Source organism: Bos indicus x Bos taurus, chromosome 8 (assembly GCF_003369695.1).
Source record: "Bos indicus x Bos taurus breed Angus x Brahman F1 hybrid chromosome 8, Bos_hybrid_MaternalHap_v2.0, whole genome shotgun sequence".
NCBI lineage: Eukaryota > Metazoa > Chordata > Mammalia > Artiodactyla > Bovidae > Bos > Bos indicus x Bos taurus.
In genome coordinates, this window is record NC_040083.1 from 10,785,365 (window position 1) to 10,808,812 (window position 23,448).

Below are 23,448 nucleotides of genomic sequence, written 5' to 3' on the forward strand. Positions count from 1 at the left end.
TTTTAGTTACACTGTTTCAAGGCCAAATTTGTAGTAAAAAAGACAAAAGAACCATCACACATTCTGGGCACAGCGTTCGTAACTGGGAAAGGATTTCAGCCTAAATACAGGCATACATTTTCTTTTTAATTGGAGTTGTCCCTCTGAAGGGCTGACAGTGGCTGTAAAAGTTCGTTTCTACCTTTTATTTGGCTTCAAAGCATCCCTATTGGGTAGTAAGGGAGAAGGAAATGGCAACCCACTTCAGTATTCTTGCCTGGAGAATCCCAGGGACAGAGGAGCCTGGCGGGCTGCTGTCTATGGGGTAGCACAGAGTTGGACACGACTGAAGCGATTTAGCAGCAGCAGCAGCAGCAGCAGTGGGTAGTAAGGTGGGATCGATAAACAGAGGGGAAAGGCTGAAAAGAACAGGAACGGCGAATCCGGCTTGGTGTGTCCTTTGCGCCGCCCCGTAGTTCGCGATCGACGTAGGGGCGGTGCGTGCGCTGTTTTGAAAGCCCGGCGGGTTCCCGTCGGAACAACGGTTGCCGAGTCCGTGTGTTGGCAGGTCGGACCCCACCCCCTCACCCCAGAGGGGCGCGGAGTGTTGGGGGCTGCTCGGGACCAGTTTTCAAGACAGCCTTTCCCTGGACATCTCGTCGTCCCACCTCGTGGCTCTGGTAAGGAGAGAGATTTTAGGGAACCTGCCGCGAGTGGGCCTGGCCGGGTGTCCCGCGCCCCTCGAGCCGCGGCCTCTTTGCTTTTTTGACAACTTGGGGCCTGGAAGGAAGGTGGAAGACGTTGGGAATATGCATTAAACTGGGAATTATCTTAGGAAGCATCTTGGCGACCCGCGTGCGCATCAGACTTACGGGGTACGGTGGGGATTCGAAGAAAGAAATCGCTCTTTTCTCAAATCAGAGCTCGACACTACTTTTTATGGAAGCCCGCCAGGGTTCTCTGTCCATCGGATTCTTCAGGCAAGAATACTGGAGTGGGTTGCCGTTTTCCCCTCCAGGGGATCTTCCCGACCCAGGAATCGAACCTCCTGCATTGGCAGGCAGATTCTTTACCATTAATGCCACATGGGACGCCCAGGTGCTGTTTATTAAGGGATATTAAGTGGCTCTATGCAGCATTTAAGCAAATGTTCTCTCTTCCTCCCAGTTTTTTATGGACAATCCAAACGAGCTTACAGACAGGTAGTAACAGTTTGCTTTACAGTAAATCTAATACAAAACCAAACCTTTTTTCAAAATAATAGTTAATTTTTTAATAAAAAGGATTTTAAAAGAAATGTTACAGAAGGAAAAAAAACCCTGTATTAACTTGCTTGTGTATACAGTATGTACATTGTATTTTCATAGATAATTTTAAACTAATAGTTTATTGAGATGTAATTAACATATCATGAAATTCACTCTTTTGAAAGTGTACAGTTAAGTGGTTTTTGGAATAGAGTTGTGCCGGGGTCCAGCCCCGGTGGATCCAGGGAATTCGAAGCGGGGCCGGCGTCTGCGAGGATCAGGAAACAACTGCTTAATTAAACGTTAATTAAGGATATAAACAGTAATAGAATAAGGACAGCTCAGTGAGGAAATTGAGTGGAGAAAAGAGGCTGAATAATTTAGCCAGAAGGTGAGAGAAAGAACGACATGGGGAGACCAAGTTTCGGTGAACAAGGCCCGCACTTTATTTTCCAAAGTAGTTTTTATACCTTAAGTTATGCATAGAGGATAATGGGGGAAGCGGTAGAGTCATGCAGTAAGCCAGGCTTTCTTCCTGCAAACTTCTCATATGCAAAAGTTTAGGTGATTTGCATCATCTTCTGGCCCAGAGGCCTATTAACATTTTAAGACCCTTTCTTCAGAAAACTTATTTTTCTCTAAAGGCGACTAGTCAGGCGCCACCCTCCAAAAGCATTAAAGTTGCATTCCTATAGGGCAAAGGTGTGGTGGGCTACAACAAGAAAAAGAATTAACTCAAGGGTCCAAGGTTACAAACATTAAAATTACTACTTACACCAATCATATTAATCAATACACTGCCAGGAACACAGCAGGTAAGGGATATGGAAACTTAGCAGCAAACATTGGCCCAACAAGTGAAAAACCCTTCACCAATACAATTTCTAATCAATCTTTTAACTACTCAAAGGAATCTGTGTTTAGACAGTTTAGAACATCTCCTGCCTCTCACAGTTGGGAGGCTCTGAACAATCATATGTGGCCGGAAAAACCTATTCAGGCAGGCTAGAGGATTTCCAAAGGAGTTTGTAGGTTGAAACACTGTCACACCCAGGAACTTTATTAACTGGAGCTGTAAGTTAACTCTCTTTTTAGAGAGAGGTAGTGGGGGACAGGCCCCCCGCCCCCCCGCCCCCCGAAAAGTCAGAGGTGTAGGTGAGAACACAAAGCAGAAAGTAGGCAGACTCTGGTTTTGGGGGTAGATGCTCGAGAATTTCCAGGGGGACTCCTGAGGCTCGATCCCGCCCTTGCGTATGCCGAGCCTCCTTCCTCATGACCTTTGCCATGGGCGGAGTTCCTCACGCTGGCTCCTGGCAGTGATAGACTTCCAGTTGAGCTATTCCAGATCCTGAAAGATGATGCTGTGGAAAGTGCTGCACTCAATATGCAGTATGCACTCAATATGCAGTATGCCGGCTCCCGGCAGAGTTGAATATATTAAACCACTACCTAATTTTAGAACATTTTTATCACCCCAGAAAAGATGGCATACACCCACTAGCAGTCACTCCACATTCTCTCTTCCCTTCAGCCCACAACAACTAAGCATTTATTTTGTCTGTGGATTTGCCTGTTCTGGATATTGTGTGGAAAAACAATCATATATGTGGCCTCTTGTGTCTGCTTTCTTTCACTTGGCATAAGGTTTTCAAGATTCTTTCATGTTGTAGTATACATGAGTACTTCATTCCTTTTAATGACTAAATAATATTCCCTATGTAAAATATATACTCTGTTGAATAATATTTTATTGTGCGTAGTATCGGAGAAGGCAATGGCACCCCACTCCAGTACTCTTGCCTGGAAAATCCCATGGATGGAGGAGTCTGGTAGGCTGCAGTTCATGGGGTTGCTAAGAGTAGGACAGGACTGAGGGACTTCCCTTTCACTTTTCACTTTCATGCATTGGAGAAGGAAATGGCAACCCACTCCAGTGTTCTTGCCTGGAGAATCCCAGGGACGGGGCAGCCTGGTGGGCTGCCGTCTCTGGGGTCACACAGAGTCGGACATGACTGAAGCGATTTAGCAGCAGCGGCAGCAGCAGCAGTGGGTAGTATATGCCATATTTTCTTTATCCATTCATCATCTGATAGCTTTTTCTGTTTCCTTTTTTTGGCTATTAGGAATAATACTGCTTACAAAGCCAAGCTCTTAAAAGCATATAAAAGATCTGTTAATAACTACTCCTGGGAAGTGTGGGAGGGTACGAGGTGATTTTTTTTTTTTTTTTAACCAAGTGCATATATTATTTTAAAAATAAAATAAAAATCCACAATCATTAATAGCATGACCTTGGGTATGTAATTTTACTTATCTTTAATTTTAGTTTATCTTTCTCCCTCTCTGGGTTTCAGTTTTCTCATTGTAAATACAACTGGACTAAATATTTGTCATGGTCTTTTTCAGTCCTCAAATTTTTTGTAAATAAGTGATAGTATTATAGGAATTTTTTCTTCATGAATGAAAGATGTATTCTTTATAACTGCAGTGTACCTTTCTGTTCATTTTTATCATAGGACTTTAAGCAATTATTACAATGGAAGAAACCAATAATTTCAAGACACCAAGCAGATTATCTGAAAAAAGGAAATCTGGTAATCTATAAAACCTTTCTTCATTGTTACTGATATCAGAAATGTCTTCATAGTATTATAGTTAAATCCTTTCATTGTTATCTGTCACACAAGAACAGTTTTAGTATAAGTCATCTTTATAATGTTGATTTCAAGAAATAAGACTTCTTTTATAGGTCAGAGTTTGGTCATCTGCGATCTAATTTTATTGACATTCTAGCAGATTTGTAGGTTCTCCTAGGTGAAGAAGCAACTTAACTTGAACCTCAAAGGAACCACTTTATCTTTCCCCCTCTATGTATGGGAAGGGTATTTTCCAAGGCAATTCAGTAGACAGGGTAATCTGTCACTTCAATTTGACAAGCCCTTTGGGCTTCATTTTGTTGTGCTGCAGCCTGGAAAGTGTTTCTAAGCAGTAAGTTAGGGCAGTGATAGGACTCATCTCATTAGTTTCTCTCCTCTCAGAGTTCATAGTCCTGCCCTGCCGATTGTCAAGTATGTGAAAACCATTATATTTTGTCAAATTTTCTAGTTGTTCATGGCAAAAGGGCAATCCAAGAGCAGTTAATTGTTCATGAGCAAAAGTAGGACTGCTCTATCTCATTTCTTTTAATAACCTTATACTACTCTGTAATATAGATATGCTATAATTATGACTCTAATGATCACTTAGGCTTTTCTTTTTTTTTTTTTGTAGCTACAAAAGCAGATCCCACTATTGGCATGCATGCACGCATTCACGTGTGTATATGGTATCTTTGGCTGCATGCCGTAGCGCAGGCATTAGCAAACTTTTTGTAAATGGCAGATAGTAAATGGTTTAGGCTTTGTGGGTCACATAGGAACCCTTTTGCCATCGTCTTCTTCCTTTCTTCTTTCTTCCTTGCCTGCCTCCCTCCCTTCCTTCCTTCTTTCCTTGATTTTTGCCTAAATTAGTCGTTACTGTGATTGCCGAAAAATGATATTAATAACTTTTTTTCTTTGTGGTGCTTTGTATGTGTCTCTGTCTCCTGAAGTCCTGTTTACTATCTCCAGAAGGCTCAGCTCCTGGAGAAGCTGAAGGTGTGTTTAGAAGGGAATGTTCCAGGAAGAGTTAGAGGTTTGGAGTCCAGACTGATATTATCAAGTACACTGAATCTGTCTCTGTTTCCCCTGTTCTGGCTCCAGAGAAATAAGACAGTCACTGGTGAGACAGCTGCCATTCTGTGTAGTTTCTTTCTTTCTTTTTTTTTTTTAATTTTATTTTATTTTTAAACTTTACATAATTGTATTAGTTTTGCCAAATATCAAAATGAATCCATCACAGGTATACATGTGCTTCCCATCCTGAACCCTCCTCCCTCCTCCCTCCCCATACCATCCCTCTGGGTCGTCCCAGTGCACTAGCCCCAAGCATCCAGTATCGTGCATTAAACCTGGACTGGCATCTCGTTTCATACATGATATTTTACATGTTTCAATGCCATTCTCCCAAATCTTCCCACCCTCTCCCTCTCCCACAGAGTCCATAAGACTGTTCCATACATCAGTGTCTCTTTTGCTGTGTAGTTTCTATACCTTGAATTCTCTCATCTCCAGGATCTTGTCCCTAATTGTCTTTGTTCTAAGGCCTCCTCGGTTTTTTTCTCTTCTGGACATGGAATCTAGTTCTTCTGTTTTGAAACCAGATTTGAATTCTTGACTCTGTAACCCTGGCTTCTTTAGCAAGTTGCTCTCTGGAATCAATTCCATGATAAGAGTTGTGCATAAAGGCCTTGATGAGGGTGTGTAATTGAGAGGAGTGTAGCTGGTATGACACTGTCTTTTCTACTTTGAATCTGCTCTTAAGGGTGATCTTGGTATTGGCTTGATTCGAAGTCATCCTCAGGTTCTGATCTTTTCTGGAGTCAGTTCTAGCTCTTTGATTCTGAAACCAAATCTGGATTCTAGGCTCTTCAGTGTTATTAAAGGCAAGTCTTCATTTGGTAGCGTAATCTGGATAAGGGTTTTGGTTAAAAGTGTTGATAAGGGTTTTCCGTTGACCTGTGAATTTGATATAGCTTCTGTCTGTACTTTGTTGCCATGGTGTTAGAGTTGTCTTGGGCCATGTTGGAAGAGAGTCATGAAGTCTAAGGATTCAACCAAGAGACTTTCTTTATCTGTTTTTTTAACAACGCTTTTAAAATGTAAAAATCAATTCTTAGCTTATGGGTCATATAAAAACAGGCTGTTTTGCTGACCCCTGTTTAAGTGTTCCTGTAGAATAGAGCTCCAAAAGTAGACTTGGTCAAAGGTATCCATTGAAAGTTGGGACACATAGTGTCAAATTGCTCTGCAAGACTTTGCCAGTTAATTCCCTTAACAGTGATTTATTGAGAACGTTAGGATGCATCTGTGGAGCTCTTTTCAAATACTAATTTTATTTTTTATTTCTCTTTCTGACATTTAGCATTATGTTTAACTCCATGTATAAATATTCCTGCCTCTCCATTTATGCAGAAGCTTGGCTTTGGTACTGGGGTAAATGTCTACCTTATGCAAAGGTGAGTATAAGATTTCACGTTAACATTTTTACATGGAACCATAGTTCCACTGTACGTGGAGACAAAAAGGAATGTGAACATGCAAATATTTAGACCTGGGGTATGTTCATATTTTTGCCAGAGCTCTACCTGGTGCATCTTTCTCCTAGCTTCCTCTTAATGGGTTATTAAAGGAGAGGTAATTTGTAATTTTTCCTTGGCTTGTGTAGGAGGGGAAAAGGACACAGAAAAGGGATTCCTGTGTGATAATAACACAGGATTCTCAATATGAAAACTTCAAAGAGGATACCAGTGTTGGGAGATATCAGTGACTATTAATCCCTTCTATCTGGAGAGTTGCCTTCTCAGGATATTCTCTTCTAAAGAAGTAATATTTTTATTTATGTCATCATTAAGTGAGAAGGGCAGATACCTGATTCTAAAGTAGGAAAATTGTATTAAAAGAAAAATGGAATACTAGAATAGATGCTTATAGCTAATAATATTACATATGGCAACAAACACATTATTACACAGTTGTTTCTTTTATTCATTATTCTGTACCTAGTTTCATGTTTATTAAGTGGCAAACAGTTATGTACTGTTTAGTGCTCCCTAAGAATTAGCCTGATTAGTCCAAGGCAGCATATCATTAGCTTTTCTAGGTTTACGTTGTTTCAAAGAAATACTTGCTCAAGTAAAAAGCTGGTGAATCGAGACTAGTATAGCAGTTATATGTAAGTGGGTCTCCTTGAAGTGTCTTCGCAGCTTAAACACCCCCTTTTGTGTGTTTGTCTGCTGTTAGTTTTTTGAACTTCCATTTTTTAATGTCTAAAACTCTGGCTTTAAGTTATTTTGAAAGAAAAAACTTATCACAATTTCGTGGCTAGTCTCATTTTTTCTTCCTTAAAAAAGTTTTTTTAGAATGTGAAGTGTGTTGTTAGCAAAGTTATACTGTATGTGACTTAATTAGAAAACTTCATTGGAAATAGCAGTTCCCGCCTGACCCTCCCGGTCCTCAATGTGGCTCTGTTAGCTTGGGATTTTCCTTTATAGTAGCCTCAGTTCAGTTCAGATGCTCAGTCGCGTCCAACTCTTTGAGACCCCATGAATCGCAGCACGCCAGGCCTCCCTGTCCATCACTAACTCCCGGAGTTCACTCAGACTCATGTCCATCGAGTCAGTGATGCCATCCAGCCATCTCATCCTCTGTCGTCCCCTTCTCCTCCTGCCCCCAATCCCTCCCAGCATCAGAGTCTTTTCCAATGAGTCAACTCTTGGCATGAGTGGCCACAGTACTGGAGTTTCAGCTTTAGCATCATTTCCTTCCAAAGAAATCCCAGGGCTGATCTCCTTCAGAATGGACTGGTTGGATCTCCTTGCAGTCCAAGGGACTCTCAAGAGTCTTCTCCAATACCACAGTTCAAAAGCATCTATTCTTCGGCGCTCAGGCTTCTTCGCTAGATTTCCTTTGCCTCTCTGGTGAATTGGATCCTCTATTTTTCTTGTTTCATGTCTTAGTATTTCTTGGTTTCCATCTCATTCTGGTTGAAGACATTTGTTAGTGCCCCATGAAAAACAGAAGATATATTTTTGAGAATTTACTTTTCTAAAAATGTTTTCATTTTATGCTTGTACTTGAGTGGCCTTTTTTGTTTTTCTGGGTTAGAATTCTCATTCAGAAGTATGTTCTCCCCAGAATTTTGAGAACATTGTTCACTGCTGCTGTTGAGAATTCTGAAGCCCCTCTGACTGCTGAGTCTTTGTGTTTCTGTTCTATGTTGTCTCCTCCTCCTGCTGTCTTATAACCTTGTATGGTCTTTTGTTTGTCACCGCTGTTCTGCATTTCACAGTGACATGCATGGGTATGGCCTCTTGGAGCCTGAAAATTCCTATTAAATTTTTGAGAGGTTATTTTTAAAAATTACTTTGTTGATCATGTTCACCCCTTTTTATCTGTCCTCTGTCTTGGATGTGGGATTTACTGGCTTAATCTTTGATCTACCTTTATTTTATTTTATTTTTGGTCTGTTTTTCTATTTTCTCTTTTGTTCTATTAATATTTTCTGGGAAATCTTCCCAACTTCATTTTCTGATACTTCTATTTAGTTTTTCATTTTTGTCTATCTTGTTTTTAAAAATTATCTGAAAGTTTTCCTCTTTAAAAAAAATATAAATTTATTTATTTTAATTGGAGGCTAATTACTTTACAATATTGTAGTGGTTTTGCCATACATGGACATGAATCTGCCACAGGTGTACATGTGTTCCCCATCCTGAACCCTCCTCCCACCTCCCTCCCCATCCCATCCCTCAGGGTCATCCCAGTGCACCAGCCCCGAGCACCCTGTCTCATGCATTGAACCTGGACTGGTGATCTGTTTCACATATGATAATATACATGTTTCAATCCCATTCTCCCAAATCATCCCACTCTCGCCCTCTCCCACAGAGTCCAAAAGACTGTTCTATACATCTGTGTCTATTTTGCCGTCTCGCATATAGGGTTATTGTTACAATCTTTCTAAATTCCGTATATATATATATATATATATATATATATATATGTGTGTATATATATATATATATATGTGTATATATATATATATATATATATGTGTATATATATATATGTGTGTTAGTACTCTTGCCTGGAAAATCCCATGGACGGAGGAGCCTGGTAGGTACCAGTCCATGGGGTCGCTGAGGGTCGGACACGACTGAGTGACTTCACTTTGACTTTTCACTTTCATGCATTGGAGAAGGAAATGGCAACCCACTCCAGTGTTCTTGCCAGGGACGGGGGAGCCTGGTGGGCTGCCATCTGTGGGGTCGCACAGAGTCAGACACAACTGAAGTGACTTAGCAGCAGTAGCAGTAGTATACTGTATTAGTGTTTTTCTTTCTGGCTTACTTCACTCTGTATAATAGGCTCCAGTTTCATCCATCTCATTAGAACTGATTCAAATGTATTCTTTTTAATGGCTGAGTAATATTCCATTGTGTATATGTACCACAGCTTTGTTATCCATTCGTCTGCTGATAGACATCTAGGTTGCTTCCATGTCCTGGCTATTATAAACAGTGCTGTGATGAACATTGGGGTACACACATCTCTTTCAATTCTAGTTTCCTTGGTGTGTATGCCCAGCAGTGGGATTGCTGGGTCATATGGCAGTTCTATTTCCAGTTTTTTAAGGAATCTCCACACTGTTCTCCATAGTGGCTGTACTAGTGTGCATTCCCACCAACAGTGTAAGAGGGTTCCCTTTTCTCCACACCCTCTCCAGCATTTATTGCTTGTAGACTTTTGGATCACAGCCATTCTGACTGGCATGAAATGGTACCTCATTGTGGTTTTGATTTGTATTTCTCTGATAATTTACTCCTTGGAAGGAAAGTTATGACCAACCTAGATAGCAATTCAAAAGCAGAGACATTACTTTGTCAACAAAGGTCTGTCTAGTCAAGGCTATGGTTTTTCCATTAGTCATGTATGGATGTGAGAGTTGGACTGTGAAGAAAGCTGAGCGCCAAAGAATTGATGCTTTTGAACTGTGGTGCTGGAGAAGACTCTTGAGAGTCCCTTGGACTGCAAGGAGATCCAACCAGTCCATTCTGAAGGAGATCAGTCCTGGGTGTTCTTTGGAAGGAATGATGCTGAAGCTGAAACTCCAGTACTTTGGCCACCTCATGCGAAGAGGTGACTCATTGGAAAAGACTCTGATGCTGGGAGGGATTGGGGACAGGAGGAAAAAGGGACGGCAGAGGATGAGATGGCTGGATGGCATCACCGACTCGATGGACGTGAGTTTGAGTGAACTCTGGGAGTTGGTGATGGACAGGGAGGCCTGGCGTGCTGCAGTTCATGGAGTCGCAAAGAGTTGGACACAACTGAGCAACTGAACTGAACTGATAATGAGTGATGTTGAGCATCTTTTCATGTGTTTGTTAGCCATCTGTATGTCTTCTTTGGAGAAATGTCTGTTTAGGTCTTTGGCCCATTTTTTGATTGGGTCGTTTATTTTTCTGGAATTGAGCTGCAGGAGTTGCTTGTATATTTTTGAGATTAATTGTCAGTTGCTTCATTTGCTATTATTTTCTCCCATTCTAAAGGCTGTCTTTTCACCTTGCTTATATTTTCCTTTGTTGTGCAAAAGCTTTTAGGTTTAATTAGGTCCCATTTGTTTATTTTTGCTTTTATTTCCAATATTCTGGGAGGTGGTCATAGAGGATCCTGCTGTGATATATGTCGGAGAGTGTTTTGCCTGTGTTCTCCTCTAGGAGTTTTATAGTTTCTGGTCCTATGTTTAGATCTTTAATCCATTTTGAGTTTATTTTTGTGTATGGTGTTAGAAAGTGTTCTAGTTTCATTCTTTTACAAGTGGTTGACCGGTTTTCCCAGCACCACTTGTTAAAGAGATGGTCTTTTCTCCATTGTATATTCTTGCCTCCTTTGTCAAAGATAAGGTGTCCATAGGTGCATGGATATATCTCTGGGCTTTCTGTTTTGTTCCATTGATCTATATTTCTGTCTTTGTGCCAGTGCCATACTGTCTTGATGACTGTAGCTTTGTACTAGAGCCTGAAGTCAGGCAGGTTGATTCCTCCAGTTCTATTCTTCTTTGTCAAGATTGCTTTGGCTATTCGAGGTTTTTTGTATTTCCATACAAATTGTGAAATTACTTGTTCTAGTTACGTGAAAATACCATTGGTAGCTTGATAAAGATTGCAATGAATCTATAGATTGCTTTGGGTAATTTTCACTATATTGATTATTTCAATCCATGAACATGGTATATTTCTCCATCTATTTGTATACTCTTTGATTTCTTTCATCAGTGTTTTATAGTTTTCTATATATAGGTCTTTTGTTCCTTGAGGTAGATATATTCCTAAGTATTTTAATGGAATTGTTTCCTTAATTTCTCTTTCTGTTTTCTCATTGTTAGTGTATAGGAATGCAAAAGATTTCTGTGTGTTAATTTTATATCCTGCAACTTTACTATATTCACTGATTAGCTCTAGTAATTTTCTGGTGGAGTCTTTAGGGTTTTCTATGTAGAGGATCATGTCATCTGCAAACAGTGAGTTTTACTTCTTCTTTTCCAATTTGGACTCCTTTTATTTCTTTTTCTGCTCTGATTGCTGTGGCCAAAACGTCCAAAACCATGTTGAATAGTAGTGGTGAGAGTGGGCACCCTTTCTTGTTCCTGACTTTAGGGGAAATGCTTTCAATTTTTCACCATTGAGGATAATGTTTGCTGTGGGTTTGTCAAATATAGCTTCTATTATGTTAAGGTATGTTCCTTCTATTCCTGCTTTCTGGAGGGCTTTTTTTTTTAATCATAAATGGATGTTGAATTTTGTCAAAGGCTTTCTCTGCATCTATTGAGATAATCATATGGTTTTTATCTTTCAATTTGTTAATGTGGTATATTACATTGATTGATTTGCAGATATTGAAGAATCCTTGCATCCCTGGAATAAAGCCCACTTGGTCATGATGTATGATCTTTTTAATATGTTGTTGGATTCTGTTTGCTGGAATTTTGTTAAGGATTTTTGCATCTGTGTTCATCAGTGATATTGGCCTGTAGTTTTCTTTTGTGGCATCTTTGTCAGGTTTTGGTATTAGGGAGATGGTGGCCTCATAGAATGAGTTTGGAAGTTTACCTTCCTCTGCAATTTTCTGGAAGAGTTTGAGTAGGATAGGTGTTAGCTCTTCTCTAAATTTTTGGTAGAATTCAGCTGTGAAGCCATCTGGTCCTAGGCTTTTGTTTGCTGGACGATTTCTGATTACAGTTTCAATTTCCATGCTTGTGATGGGTCTGTTAAGATTTTCCAACAGAAAATCTTGGAAAGTTGTACTTTTCTAAGAATTTGTCCATTTCTTCCAAATTGTTCATTTTATTGGCATATAATGCTGATAGTAGTCTCTTATGATCCTTTGTATTTCTGTGTTGTCTGTTGTGATCTCTCCATTTTCATTTCTAATTTTATTGATTTGATTTTTCTCCCTTTGTTTCTTGATGAGTCTGGCTAATGGTTTGTCAATTTTATTTATCTTCTCAAAGAACCAGCTTTTGGCTTTGTTGATTTTTGCTGTGGTCCCTTTTGTTTCTTTTGCATTTATTTCTGCCCTAATTTTTAAGATTTCTTTCCTTCTACTAACCCTGGGGTTCTTCATTTCTTCCTTTTCTAGTTGCTTTAGGTGTAGAGTTAGGTTATTTATTTGACTTTTTTCTTGTTTCTTGAGGTAAGCCTATATTGCTATGAACCTTCCCCTTAGCACTGCTTTTACAGTGTCCTGTAGGTTTGGGGTTGTTGTGTTTTCATTTTCATTCGTTTCTATGCATATTTTGATTTATTCCGTGATTTGTTGGTTATTCAGCAGTGTGTTGTTCAGCCTCCATATATTGGAATTTTTAATAGTTTTTCTCCTGTAATTGAGATCTAATCTTACTGCATTGTGGTCAGAAAAGATGCTTGGAATGATTTCAATTTTTTTTGAATTTACCAAGGCTAGATTTATGGCCCAGGATGTGATCTATCCTGGAGAAGGTTCCATGTGCACTTGAGAAAAAGGTGAAATTCATTGTTTTGGGGTGAAATGTCCTATAGATATCAGTTAGGTCTAACTGGTCTATTTTATCATTTAAAGTTCGTGTGTCCTTGTTAATTTTGTTTAGTTGATCTATCCATATGTGTGAGTGGGGTATTAAAGTCTCCCACTATTATTGTGTTATTGTTAATTTCCCCTTTCATACTTGTTAGCATTTGCCTTACATATTGTGGTGCTCCTATGTTGAGTGCATATATAATTGTTATATCTTCTTCTTGGATTGATCCTTTGATCATTATGTAGTGTCCTTCTTTGTCTCTTTTCTCAGCCTTTATTTTAAAGTCTATTTTATCTGATATGAGTATTGCTACTCCTGCTTTCTTTTGGTCTCTATTTGCGTGGAATATCTTTTTCCAGCTCTTCACTTTCAGTCTGTATGTGTCCCCTGTTTTGAGGAGGGTCTCTTGTTGACAACATATATAGAGGTCTTGTTTTTGTATCTATTCAGCCAGTCATTGTCTTTTGGTTGGGGCATTCAACCCATTTACGCTTAAGGTAATTATTGATAAGTATGATCCCGTTGCCATTTACTTTGTTGTTTTGAGTTTGAGTTTATCCACCCTTTCTGTGTTTCCTGTCTAGAGAAGATCCTTTAGCATTTGTTGGAGAGCTGGTTTGGTGGTGCTGAATTCTCTCAGCTTTTGCTTGTCTGTAAAGCTTTTGATTTCTGCTTCATATTTGAATGAGATCCTTGCTGGGTACAGTAATCTGGGTTGTAGGTTTTTCTCTTTCATCACTTTAAGTATGTCCTGCCATTCCCTTCTGTCATGAAGAGTTTCTGTTGAAAGATCAGCTGTTATCCTTATGGGAATCCCCTTGTGTGTTGTTTGTTGTTTTTCCCTTGCTACTTTTAATATTTGTTCTTTGTGTTTGATCTTTGTTAATTTGATTAATATGTGTCTTGGGGTGTTTCGCCTTGGGTTTATCCTCTTTGGGACACTCTGTTTTCAACTATTATTTCCACAACTATTTTCTCATGGTCTTTCTTTTTGTCTTCTTCTTCTGGGACTCCTATGATTTGAGTGTTGGGGCGTTTAACGTTTTCCCAGAGGTCTCTGAGGCTGTCCTCATTTCTTTTAATTCTTTTTTCTTTTTTCCTCTCTGCTCCATTTATTTCTACCATTCTATCTTCTACCTCACTTATCCTATCTTCTGCCTCCATTATACTACTGTTGGTTCCCTCCACAGTGTTTTTGATCTCATTTATTGCATTATTCATTATATACTGACTCTTTTTCATTTCTTCTAGGTCCTTGTTAAACATTTCTTGCATCTTCTCAATCCTTGTCTCCAGGCTATTTTTCTGTAACTCCATTTTGTTTTCAAGATTTTGGATCATTTTCACTATCATTATTCGGAATTCTTTATCAGGTGGATTCCCTATCTCTTCTTTGGTTTGGTGGGCATTTGTCATGTTCCTTTACCTGCTGAGTATTTCTCTGCCTTTTCATCTTGCTTATATTGCTGTGTGGTTCCTCTTTATTGTGGAGGTTCCTTGCTGTGGATGCGGTTGGATGGGTGGCTTGTCAGGGTTTCTTGGTTAGGGAAGCTTGTGTCGGTGTTCTGGTGGGTGGAGCTGGATTTCTTTTCTCTGGAGTGCAATGAAGTGTCCAGTAGTGAGTTTTGAGATGTCTGTGGGTTTGGTGTGACTTTGGGCAGCCTGTATATTGAAGCTCAGGGCTATGTTCCAGTGTTGCTGGAGAATTTGCATGGTATGTCTTGCTCTGGAGCTTGTTGGCTCTTGGGTGGTGCTTGGTTTCAGTAAAGGTATGGAGGATTTTGATGAACTCTTATCGATTAATGTTCCCTGGAGTCAGGAGTTCTCTGGTGTTCTCAGGTTTTGTACTTAAGCCTCCTGCCTCTGGTTTCAGTTTTATTCTTACAGTAGCTTCAAGACTTCTCCATCTGTCACTTCCAAAGTGGTTCCCTCTTTTTATTTTAGCTTCTGTTTGCTGGTCTCTTCAGTGTCTAATTTCCACCCTGACACAAGGGGGCGATGGTGGTCACGTTTTTAGGCTCACTTGTTCAGTAGTGCTGTGGGGAGGGAGGAACACCGCAAAGCAGTATCACTGGCGTGTGTGGGGAGTGCTGGCAGTGTTTCAGCCGTACTGGGTTTGCCCCCGCTCACGGCGTGTATGCTTTCACGGTCTACACTTCTCAGGCTCTAGGTTGCTCTGCCGGGAACTGTCTTAGGCCGGCCCTGGGTTGTATGCATCTCCCAGGTCTTAGCCGCTCAGGTTCAGGTTTTCGGGTACTCCACAAAGGCGCAGATCATTTGGGCCTGCGTTTTGTGCCCGTCCCAGGTCCGAGCAGCTCAGTTGACCAGGTGCTTGGTGAGCGCAGTCACCCCCAAATGGGGAGGGGGTGTGTCTATTTCCTCCCCCGTCCAAGCTGCTTGGTTTTCTGGGTGTACAACTGGCGTGCCTTCTTAGGTGTGCCGTGTATCTCTTCAGGGGAGCTGATCTCTGGCTGTGACTCTCTCAGCAGATGTCAACTGTCCAGAATCCCAAGAAGTCTTGGTTAGCAACGAAGCCTGCTTGCAGTTTGGTAGAGGATGCCTCTCTGGGGCCATGATTGCCCGCTTCCAGCTCTGGCTGCCCTCGCCTGCCTGTCTCCCGTGGGGGATGGGCTGGTCCATAGCTGGCTAGGTCTGCTCAGTCTTTTGTTCTGTGAGCGGGCCTAGCAGTGTCTTAGGTTAGGGCTTTTCACGGGATAGTTCTCTCTCTTTTTTGTCTCTCTCTCTCTCTGGCCACAGTCTGGGTTGCTGTCTCACGTTAGTTCCCTTAGATTGCCCTCAGGGCATTCAGGCCCGGTCCTTACCCTAAACAATGCAGTCTGCGGCTCCCTGTCCAATCCCTGCTTGCTAGTGGTGGATGTGAGCGTCTGGGCTGCTTCTCTGCTGGGAGTTGCCGTTAGGCATGTAATCTGTGGGTTTTAATTATTTATTTATTTTTCCTCCTGGTTATGTTGCCCTCTGAGATTCCAAGACTCGCCAAGGACCCGCTGGTGAGAGTGTTTCCTTGTGTTTGGAAAGTTCTCTCTTTTTTTAAGACTCCCTTCCCGGGACAGATCTCCGTCCCTACCTCTTTTGTCTCTCTTTTTATCTTTTATATTTTGTCCTACCTCCTTTCGAAGACAGTGGGCTGGCTGCCTTTCTGGGTGCCTGATGTCCTCCGCCAGCATTCAGAAGTTGTTTTGTGGAATCTGCTCAGCGTTCAGATGTTCTTCCGATGAATTTGTGGGGGATAAAGTGGTCTCCCCGTCCTATTCCTCCACCATCTTAGGACCACCTCTCAAGTTTTCCTTTTTAAGATGGCATCCCATGTCTTGTGGGGATGCTAGACATGTATATCTTGAACCTGGATGTTGATAACACAGGTGTGTTCAAGTGTGAAAACTCACTGAGCACTTCAGGCACATTTGGTCATGAATTGCTCTGTTGCTACATAGACCGCAGGTTCTCAACTGTGTCAGTCTACCTCAGGCTAAATACCTTCTGCTTTTTCCCTTTCAAAGTCAGTCTTCAGTCTTCAGACTGAAGTTTTATTTCAGTGGTACCTGAGAGGGATCAAATTTATATGTGTATGTTCATTTTAATTCAGAGTATATATTATTTACTGTTAAATTTGCATTGCTGGATTAAACCCAACATAGTTGTGATGTATTATTATTTTTTAATAAACTGATAGAATCATTTTGCTATTGTTTAGAATTTTTGCATCTGTAAGTGAAATTGGTTTGTGATTTTTCTTTTTCTGTTGTCCTGTATGATTTTTGTCCCTTTTCATTCTATTCCCTGGAGTGGTTTGTATGAAATGGAATGATATGTTTCTTTACAGTTTAGTAAACTCAACTCTAAAATTATCTATGTTTTGTATTTCTTGTGGGAAGATTTTTAAACTCTTGATTATGTTTCTTCTTTTATCAGTTTTCTTAACTTTTTTAAAGAATTTGTCCATTTTACCTTTTTATTGGCTTAAAAGTTCTAGTATTCACTTGGATATTTTTAAAATCTCTGTTGTATATGTCCCCATTTTTGTTGGCAGTATTGTTTGTGTCTCCTTTTGTTTTTTCCTTGTGCAGTCTCAACAGAAATTTGCCCGTTGTATTAGCATTTTCTGTGAACCATCTTTTGCCTTGGCAACATTTTATTCAGATTTCATAATAATATCCTTCTCATTCTGTAACCTATAGGTTAGGATAGGATGTAGGTAGGTTAGGGCATATGGAAAAGGTGAAGATGGACTCGCTCACTGAGTTATAAATAATCCAGAGCTATGGGTACCCCTTGAGACTTGAAAAATACATTTTTATATTAAAAGAACATGGAAGAGGTTATTCCCAAATGCTATTGTTATCTAAAACTGGAGGTTTAAGAATAGTTTAAGTAAACTTATGCATGATAGATGTATATGAACTGAGAAACCTAGTGATCCTTTGAATACATGTGTTCTGATGTTAAAAAAAGGTCCTGCAGTCACAGAGCTGTGCCCATGAGCTAGTACAGAGCTGAACATGATTTCTTGGTTCCATCTCGTTTTATGTTCTTATGGTTGAACTTTGCAATCTTTAACTTTTGAGGCTCTTTGGCTTGTGCCCAAATGCTGCCTACATTTTGTTCTTTGTAATTGGCCATACTCATAAATGCCTACCTTACGGGGTGAACAAACCTTTCCCTGACTTCATGTCACCTGTTTGTTTATTTAGGCCTCAAAACAGGTATACCTTAAATGTTCTTCAACAGCTGCATCTTCCTAGAAAATAGACAATTTACATTTTTTTTCCTATTAGTATGTTTATTATTTTCTCCCTAAACATATGTATATAGTGAGAAGTATATAGGATGAATTGTTTTGTCCATTAGAGGCATAATATTTGTTGGTAAAAAACAGTCTGTTATTTGCATGATTACACACGAGCCAAATGTATTTTGTACATTTCTTCTTTAAATTGTTTCTTAGAAATTAATGTTTATTACTTTAACATTCTATAATTTATATCTGGTACATATAGTTAAATGCTTTTTAAGTAGTTGGTAGTGACATGATTGAGTGAAAAAATTAGAAAATACTATAGAAATTTTGAAGTTTAAAATCTATAACATTTTGTCTTTTTCCTTCTAGTTTTCTCTTTTTAACCCTTCCTTTCCAAAGATATCAGACTTCTCTTGTAATCAGTAGATTTATCAGCTGTATGTACACAGTTATAAAGGATATATAACAGAAATGTTGATAGTCTAAAATATTTACAAATTAAAAAAAGAAAACTAAAATACTCTCAAAGTCTTTTTCAAAATGTGGAAGTTCCTATTAGTCATTTGAACTGTATTATGGTTATTAATCTTTCTGTACATTTTTGGTTACTTATTTTTTAAGATCTCCAAGAGGTTTGTCTCATTCTCCTTGGGCTGTGAAAAAGATTAATCCTAGATGTAATGATGATTATCAGAGTATGTATCAAAAGAGACTAACTGATGAAGCTAAGATTTTGAAAACACTCAATCATCCAAACATTATAGGTAAGTTCACATATTACTTAATAACAGTATCTAGTATAGTATCTTGTTTATCTGAAATGGTTTACATAAAATCTTAACTGCTTTCACTAATAATAAGTGAAGAAAGGCGTGATGGAGTTTGGCAAGAATCCAATTAATGTGAACATTGTGAAATAAAAATTAGTGGGACTTCCCTGGCGATCCAGTGATTAGGACTCTGTGCTTCAACTGCTGGGGAGCGTGGGTTTGATTCCTGGTAAGGGACCTAAGATCCTATAAGCCACCTGGCTTGGCCAGAAAAAAAAACATAGTGTATATTTTTAGATGCAGCAAATTTGGAAAACTCAGCAGTGGCCACAGGATTGGAAAGGTCAGTTTCCATTCCAATCCCAAAGAAAGGCAATGCCAAAGAATGCTCAAACTACCGCACAATTGCACTCATCTCACATGCTAGTGAAGTAATGCTCAAAATTCTCCAAGCCAGGCTTCAGCAATACGTGAACCATGAACTTCCAGATGTTCAAACTGGATTTAGAAAAGGCTGAGGAACCAGAGATCAAATTGCCAACATCTGTTGGATCATTGAAAAAGCAAGAGAATTCCAGAAAAACATCTATTTCTGCTTTATTGACTATACCAAAGCCTTTGACTGTGTAGATTGCAACAAATTGTGGAAAATTCTTGAAGAGATGGGAATACTAGACCACCTGACCTACCTCCTGCGAAATCTGTAAGCAGGTCAAGAAGCAACAGTTAGAACTGGACATGGAACAACAGACTGGTTCCAAATTGGGAAAGGAGTATGTCAAAGCTGTATATTGTCACCCTGCTTATTTAACTTATATGCAGGGTACATCATGAGAAATGCTGGGCTGGATGAAGCACAAGCTAGAATCAAGATTGCTGGGAGAAATATCAATAACCTCAGATATGCAGAAGACACCACCCTTATGGCAGAAAGCAAAGAAGAATTAAAGAGCCTCTTGATGAAAGAGGAGAGTGAAAAAGTTGGCTTAAAACTCAACATTCAGAAAACTAAGATCATGGCATCCAGTCCCATCAGTTCAGTCACTCAGTCAAGTCCGACTCTTTGCGACTCCATGAATTGCAGTGCGCCAGGCTTCCCTGTCCATCACCAACTCCCGGAGTTCACCCAAACTCATGTCCATCGAGTCGGTTATGCTATCCAGCCATCTCATCCTCTGTCGTCCCCTTCTCCTCCTGCCCCCAATCCCTCCCAGCATCAGAGTCTTTTCCAATGAGTCAACTCTTCGCATCAGGTGGCCAAAGTACTGGAGTTTCAGCTTTAGCATCAGTCCTTCCAAAGAACACCCAGGGCTGATCTCCTTCAGAATGGACTGGTTGGATCTCCTTGCAGTCCAAGGGACTCTCAAGAGTCTTCTCCAACACCATAGTTCAAAAGCATCAATTCTTTGGCTCTCAGCTTTCTTCACAGTTCAACTCTCACATCCATACATGACCGCTGGAAAAACGATAGCCTTGACTAGACGGACCTTTGTCGGCAAAGTAACGTCCTCTGCTTTTGAATATGCTATCTAGGTTGGTCATAACTTTCCTTCCAAGGAGTATGCATCTTTTAATTTCATGGCTGCAATCACCATCTGCAGTGATTTTGGAGCCCCCATAAAGAAAGTCTGACACTGTTTCCACTGTTTCCCCATCTATTTCCCATGAAGTGATGGGACCAGATGCCATGATCTTCGTTTTCTGAATGTTGAGCTTTAAGCCAACTTTTTCACTCTCCTCTTTCACTTTCATCAAGAGGCTTCTTAGTTCCTCTTCACTTTCTGCCATAAGGGTGGTGTCATCTGCATATCTGAGGTTATTGATATTTCTCCCATCAGTCTTGATTCCAGCTTGTGCTTCTTCCAGCCCAGCATTTCTCATGATGTACTCCAGTACCATCAGTTCATGGCAAATAGATGGGGAAACAGTGACAGACTTTATTTTTTGGGGCTCCAAAATCACTGCAGATAGTGACTGCAGCCATGAAATTAAAAGACGCCTGCTCCTTGGAAGAAAAGTTATGATCAACCTATACAGCATATTAAAAAGTAGAGACATTACTTTGCCAACGAGGTCCGTCTAGTCAAAGTTATGGTTTTTCCAGTAGTCATGTATGTGAGAGTTGGACCATAAAGAAAGCTGAGTGCCGAAGAATTGATGCTTTTGAACTGTGGTGTTGGAGAAGACTCTTGAGAGTCCCTTGGACTGCAAGGAGATCCAACCAGTCCATCCTAAAGGAAATCAGTCCTGAATATTCATTGGAAGGACTGATGTTGAAGCTGAAACTCTAATACTTTGGCTACCTGATGTGAAGAACTGACTCATTTGAAAAGACCCTGATGCTGGGAAAGATTGAAGGTGGGAGGAGAAAGGGATAACAGAGGATGAGATGGTTGGATAACATCACTGACTCAATGGACATGAGTTTGAGTAAACTCTGGGAGTTGGTGATGGACAGGGAGGCCTTGCTTGCTACAGTCCATGGGGTCTCAAAGAATCTGACACTACTGAGCAACTGAACTGAAGTATATATTTAAAACTTCATAGGAATAGATACAGTCATTATGCTATTGGTACCATGGAGAATTCAGGAATGTAAAGTCTTCATTTGTGTAATCTCCTTTTTTCATTTTTAATGTAAGTAAGTCTGGTGAAACCATTATATTTAGGAAGGCATAGAGTATAAAACGGAGAAGGCTTTGGCAGCCGACTCCAGTACTCTTGCCTGGAAAATCCCATGGACAGAGGAGCCTGGTGGGCTGCAGTCCATGGGGTCGCTAAGAGTCAGACACGACTGAGCAACTTCACTTTCACTTTTCATTTCCATGCATTGGAGAAGGAAATGGCAACCCACTCCAGTGTTCTTGCCTGGAGAATCCCAGGGACAGGGGAGCCTGGTGGGCTGCCGTCTATGGGGTCGCACAGAGTTGGACACGACTGAAACGACTTGGCAGCAGCAGCAGCAGAGTATAAAAACATTTCAATTTGTGATACTGTTGGCCAACACTTGAAGACATTTAAAATTAGATCTACTAAATAAGTTTTGTAAGCACTAGCTGTTTCATTTTGTGTTTGACAGTGTTGATCCAGATCTGTTTTCAGTCACATTATTGTAAAAGAATGAAATACTTTTGTTCTTCCCTACTCCAGTAAGAAAATGACGTATTTTCTTTAAGGTTACCGTGCTTTCACTAAAGCTAGCGATGGCAGTCTGTGTCTTGCTATGGAGTATGGAGGTGAAAAGTCTCTGAATGACTTAATAGAAGAACGAAATAAAGATAGCCGAGATCCTTTTCCAGCAGCCATAATTTTAAAAGTTGCTTTGAACATGGCAAGAGGGTTAAAGGTAACTATGCTATTATGTTTTGAATGAGTTTTGTGGAACCTAAAAAAATAAATACTTTATTTACAATGTTGTGTTTAATTTCTGCTGTACAGCAAAGTGACTCAATTATACATATATCTCCTTTTTCATATTCTTTTCCATTGGGGTTTATCACAGGATGTTAAATATAATCCCCTGTTCTTTACAGTAGGACGTTGTTGTATATCCATCCTATATATGGTAGTTTGCATTTGTAACCCCAAACTCCCAATCTTTCCCTTTCTCACCCAGCCTCCCCCTTGACAACCACAAGTCTGTTCTCTATAACTGTGAGTCTGTTTCTGCTTTGTAAATAAGTTCATTTGTGTATTTTATATTCCACATATAAGTGACATCATATGGTATTTGTCTTTCTGACTTAGTATGACTAAGTCCATTCATGTTGTTGGAAATGACATTGTTTCATTATTTTTAATGGCTGAGTAATACTCCATTGTGTGTGTGTGTGTGTGTGTGTGTGTGTGTGTGTGTGTGTGTCTATGTCTGTGTCTGTGTCTGTTCATCTACTGATGAACAGATACTAATATACCTAGTTACAAGGTGAATTTTTTTTTCCCAAGAGAGGGAGTTGCCTTAAATCTTTATAGAATCTTTCATATTGAAGAATGTACTGTTTTGATCAACAAAGTATTGTTAGAGGCCTTCACACCTTCACATGGCCTGAAATAATCCAAGTCAGGAAGTTTTGCTTATAGAGATTGCATGTTAGATTTAGTTAATTGGACTGTTGTTTAGTCATTATTCCTGGGGGTGTATTCTAACCCTCTGTTGCTGTAAACAAGCCTTTCAAAGATTTCTTTGTGGGATGTTATTAGACATTGTGAATATACATCTATAGTCAAATGAAAAAAATCCTCTCAGGGTTATACAGATAAACTATTGTGTCTTTGAATTAGACATACTGTTAGAGATAAAAATTCTGTATCCTGAATAACTTAAGTAATCATGGCTCCAGAAAATTGTTGGATGACTCAGAAAAACAGATTATGTAATGTAGTGATGTCAAGAATTGCATGTTGAGTTCAAATAAAATTGATTCATGAAATGTAAAACTGGAAAAAGGCACTATTTCTAAATATATATTTTAATATTTTATAGAAAAACATTTTAAATAGGTTGGATAAGCTAATAATTTGAATCATTTAATTATTTTAATTGTGTATATATAATGGAATTAATAAATTACATTATAAATATATTTGAGCATATTCAATTTATGGTTAACAATATTTAAGCACAGTAAGTGTTCCAAGTTCAATACCAAGAATTGTTTCTGCATCTTTTGCAGGCCCAGGTCATAGAGTGTAGATGCCTAAATGCTGATGAATGAAAAAATAACTTTTGTAGGACGTTTTTGATTATGGATGAATATTATCACTTGTCATTTCTAAGAAAGGGTTAAAATATAGCCTTAGATTACATTACTGCTTCCTCTTTTCCTTGTGAAGTATGTGTAGCGTTATCTCAACAATTTGTTTGAGATAACTGTGTCATTGTGAAGTTTAAAAAATTATTTCTAAAATAATTGTCCATTTTATAAAATTGTAGTATATTTTGAAATCTGCAGTATCATCTTTGATGTATAAGTATGTGAGGTTGGTTGGAAAATTAAAA

General features: G+C 39.5%; 1 protein-coding gene across 1 annotated transcript in view; it reads left to right on the top strand.

Annotated features, from left to right (window-relative positions):
- Nucleotides 1-483: 483 nt before the first annotated feature.
- PBK (PDZ binding kinase) overlaps nucleotides 484-23,448 on the top strand; it is a 33,021-nt gene continuing 10,056 nt past the window's right edge. The window contains exons 1-5 of the mRNA XM_027549048.1: nucleotides 484-659; nucleotides 3,743-3,820; nucleotides 6,228-6,321; nucleotides 18,301-18,443; nucleotides 21,626-21,795. Coding sequence (XP_027404849.1) covers nucleotides 3,763-3,820; nucleotides 6,228-6,321; nucleotides 18,301-18,443; nucleotides 21,626-21,795 — 465 coding nt within the window. The 5' untranslated portion in view covers nucleotides 484-659; nucleotides 3,743-3,762. The remainder of the gene's footprint in view (nucleotides 660-3,742; nucleotides 3,821-6,227; nucleotides 6,322-18,300; nucleotides 18,444-21,625; nucleotides 21,796-23,448) is intronic.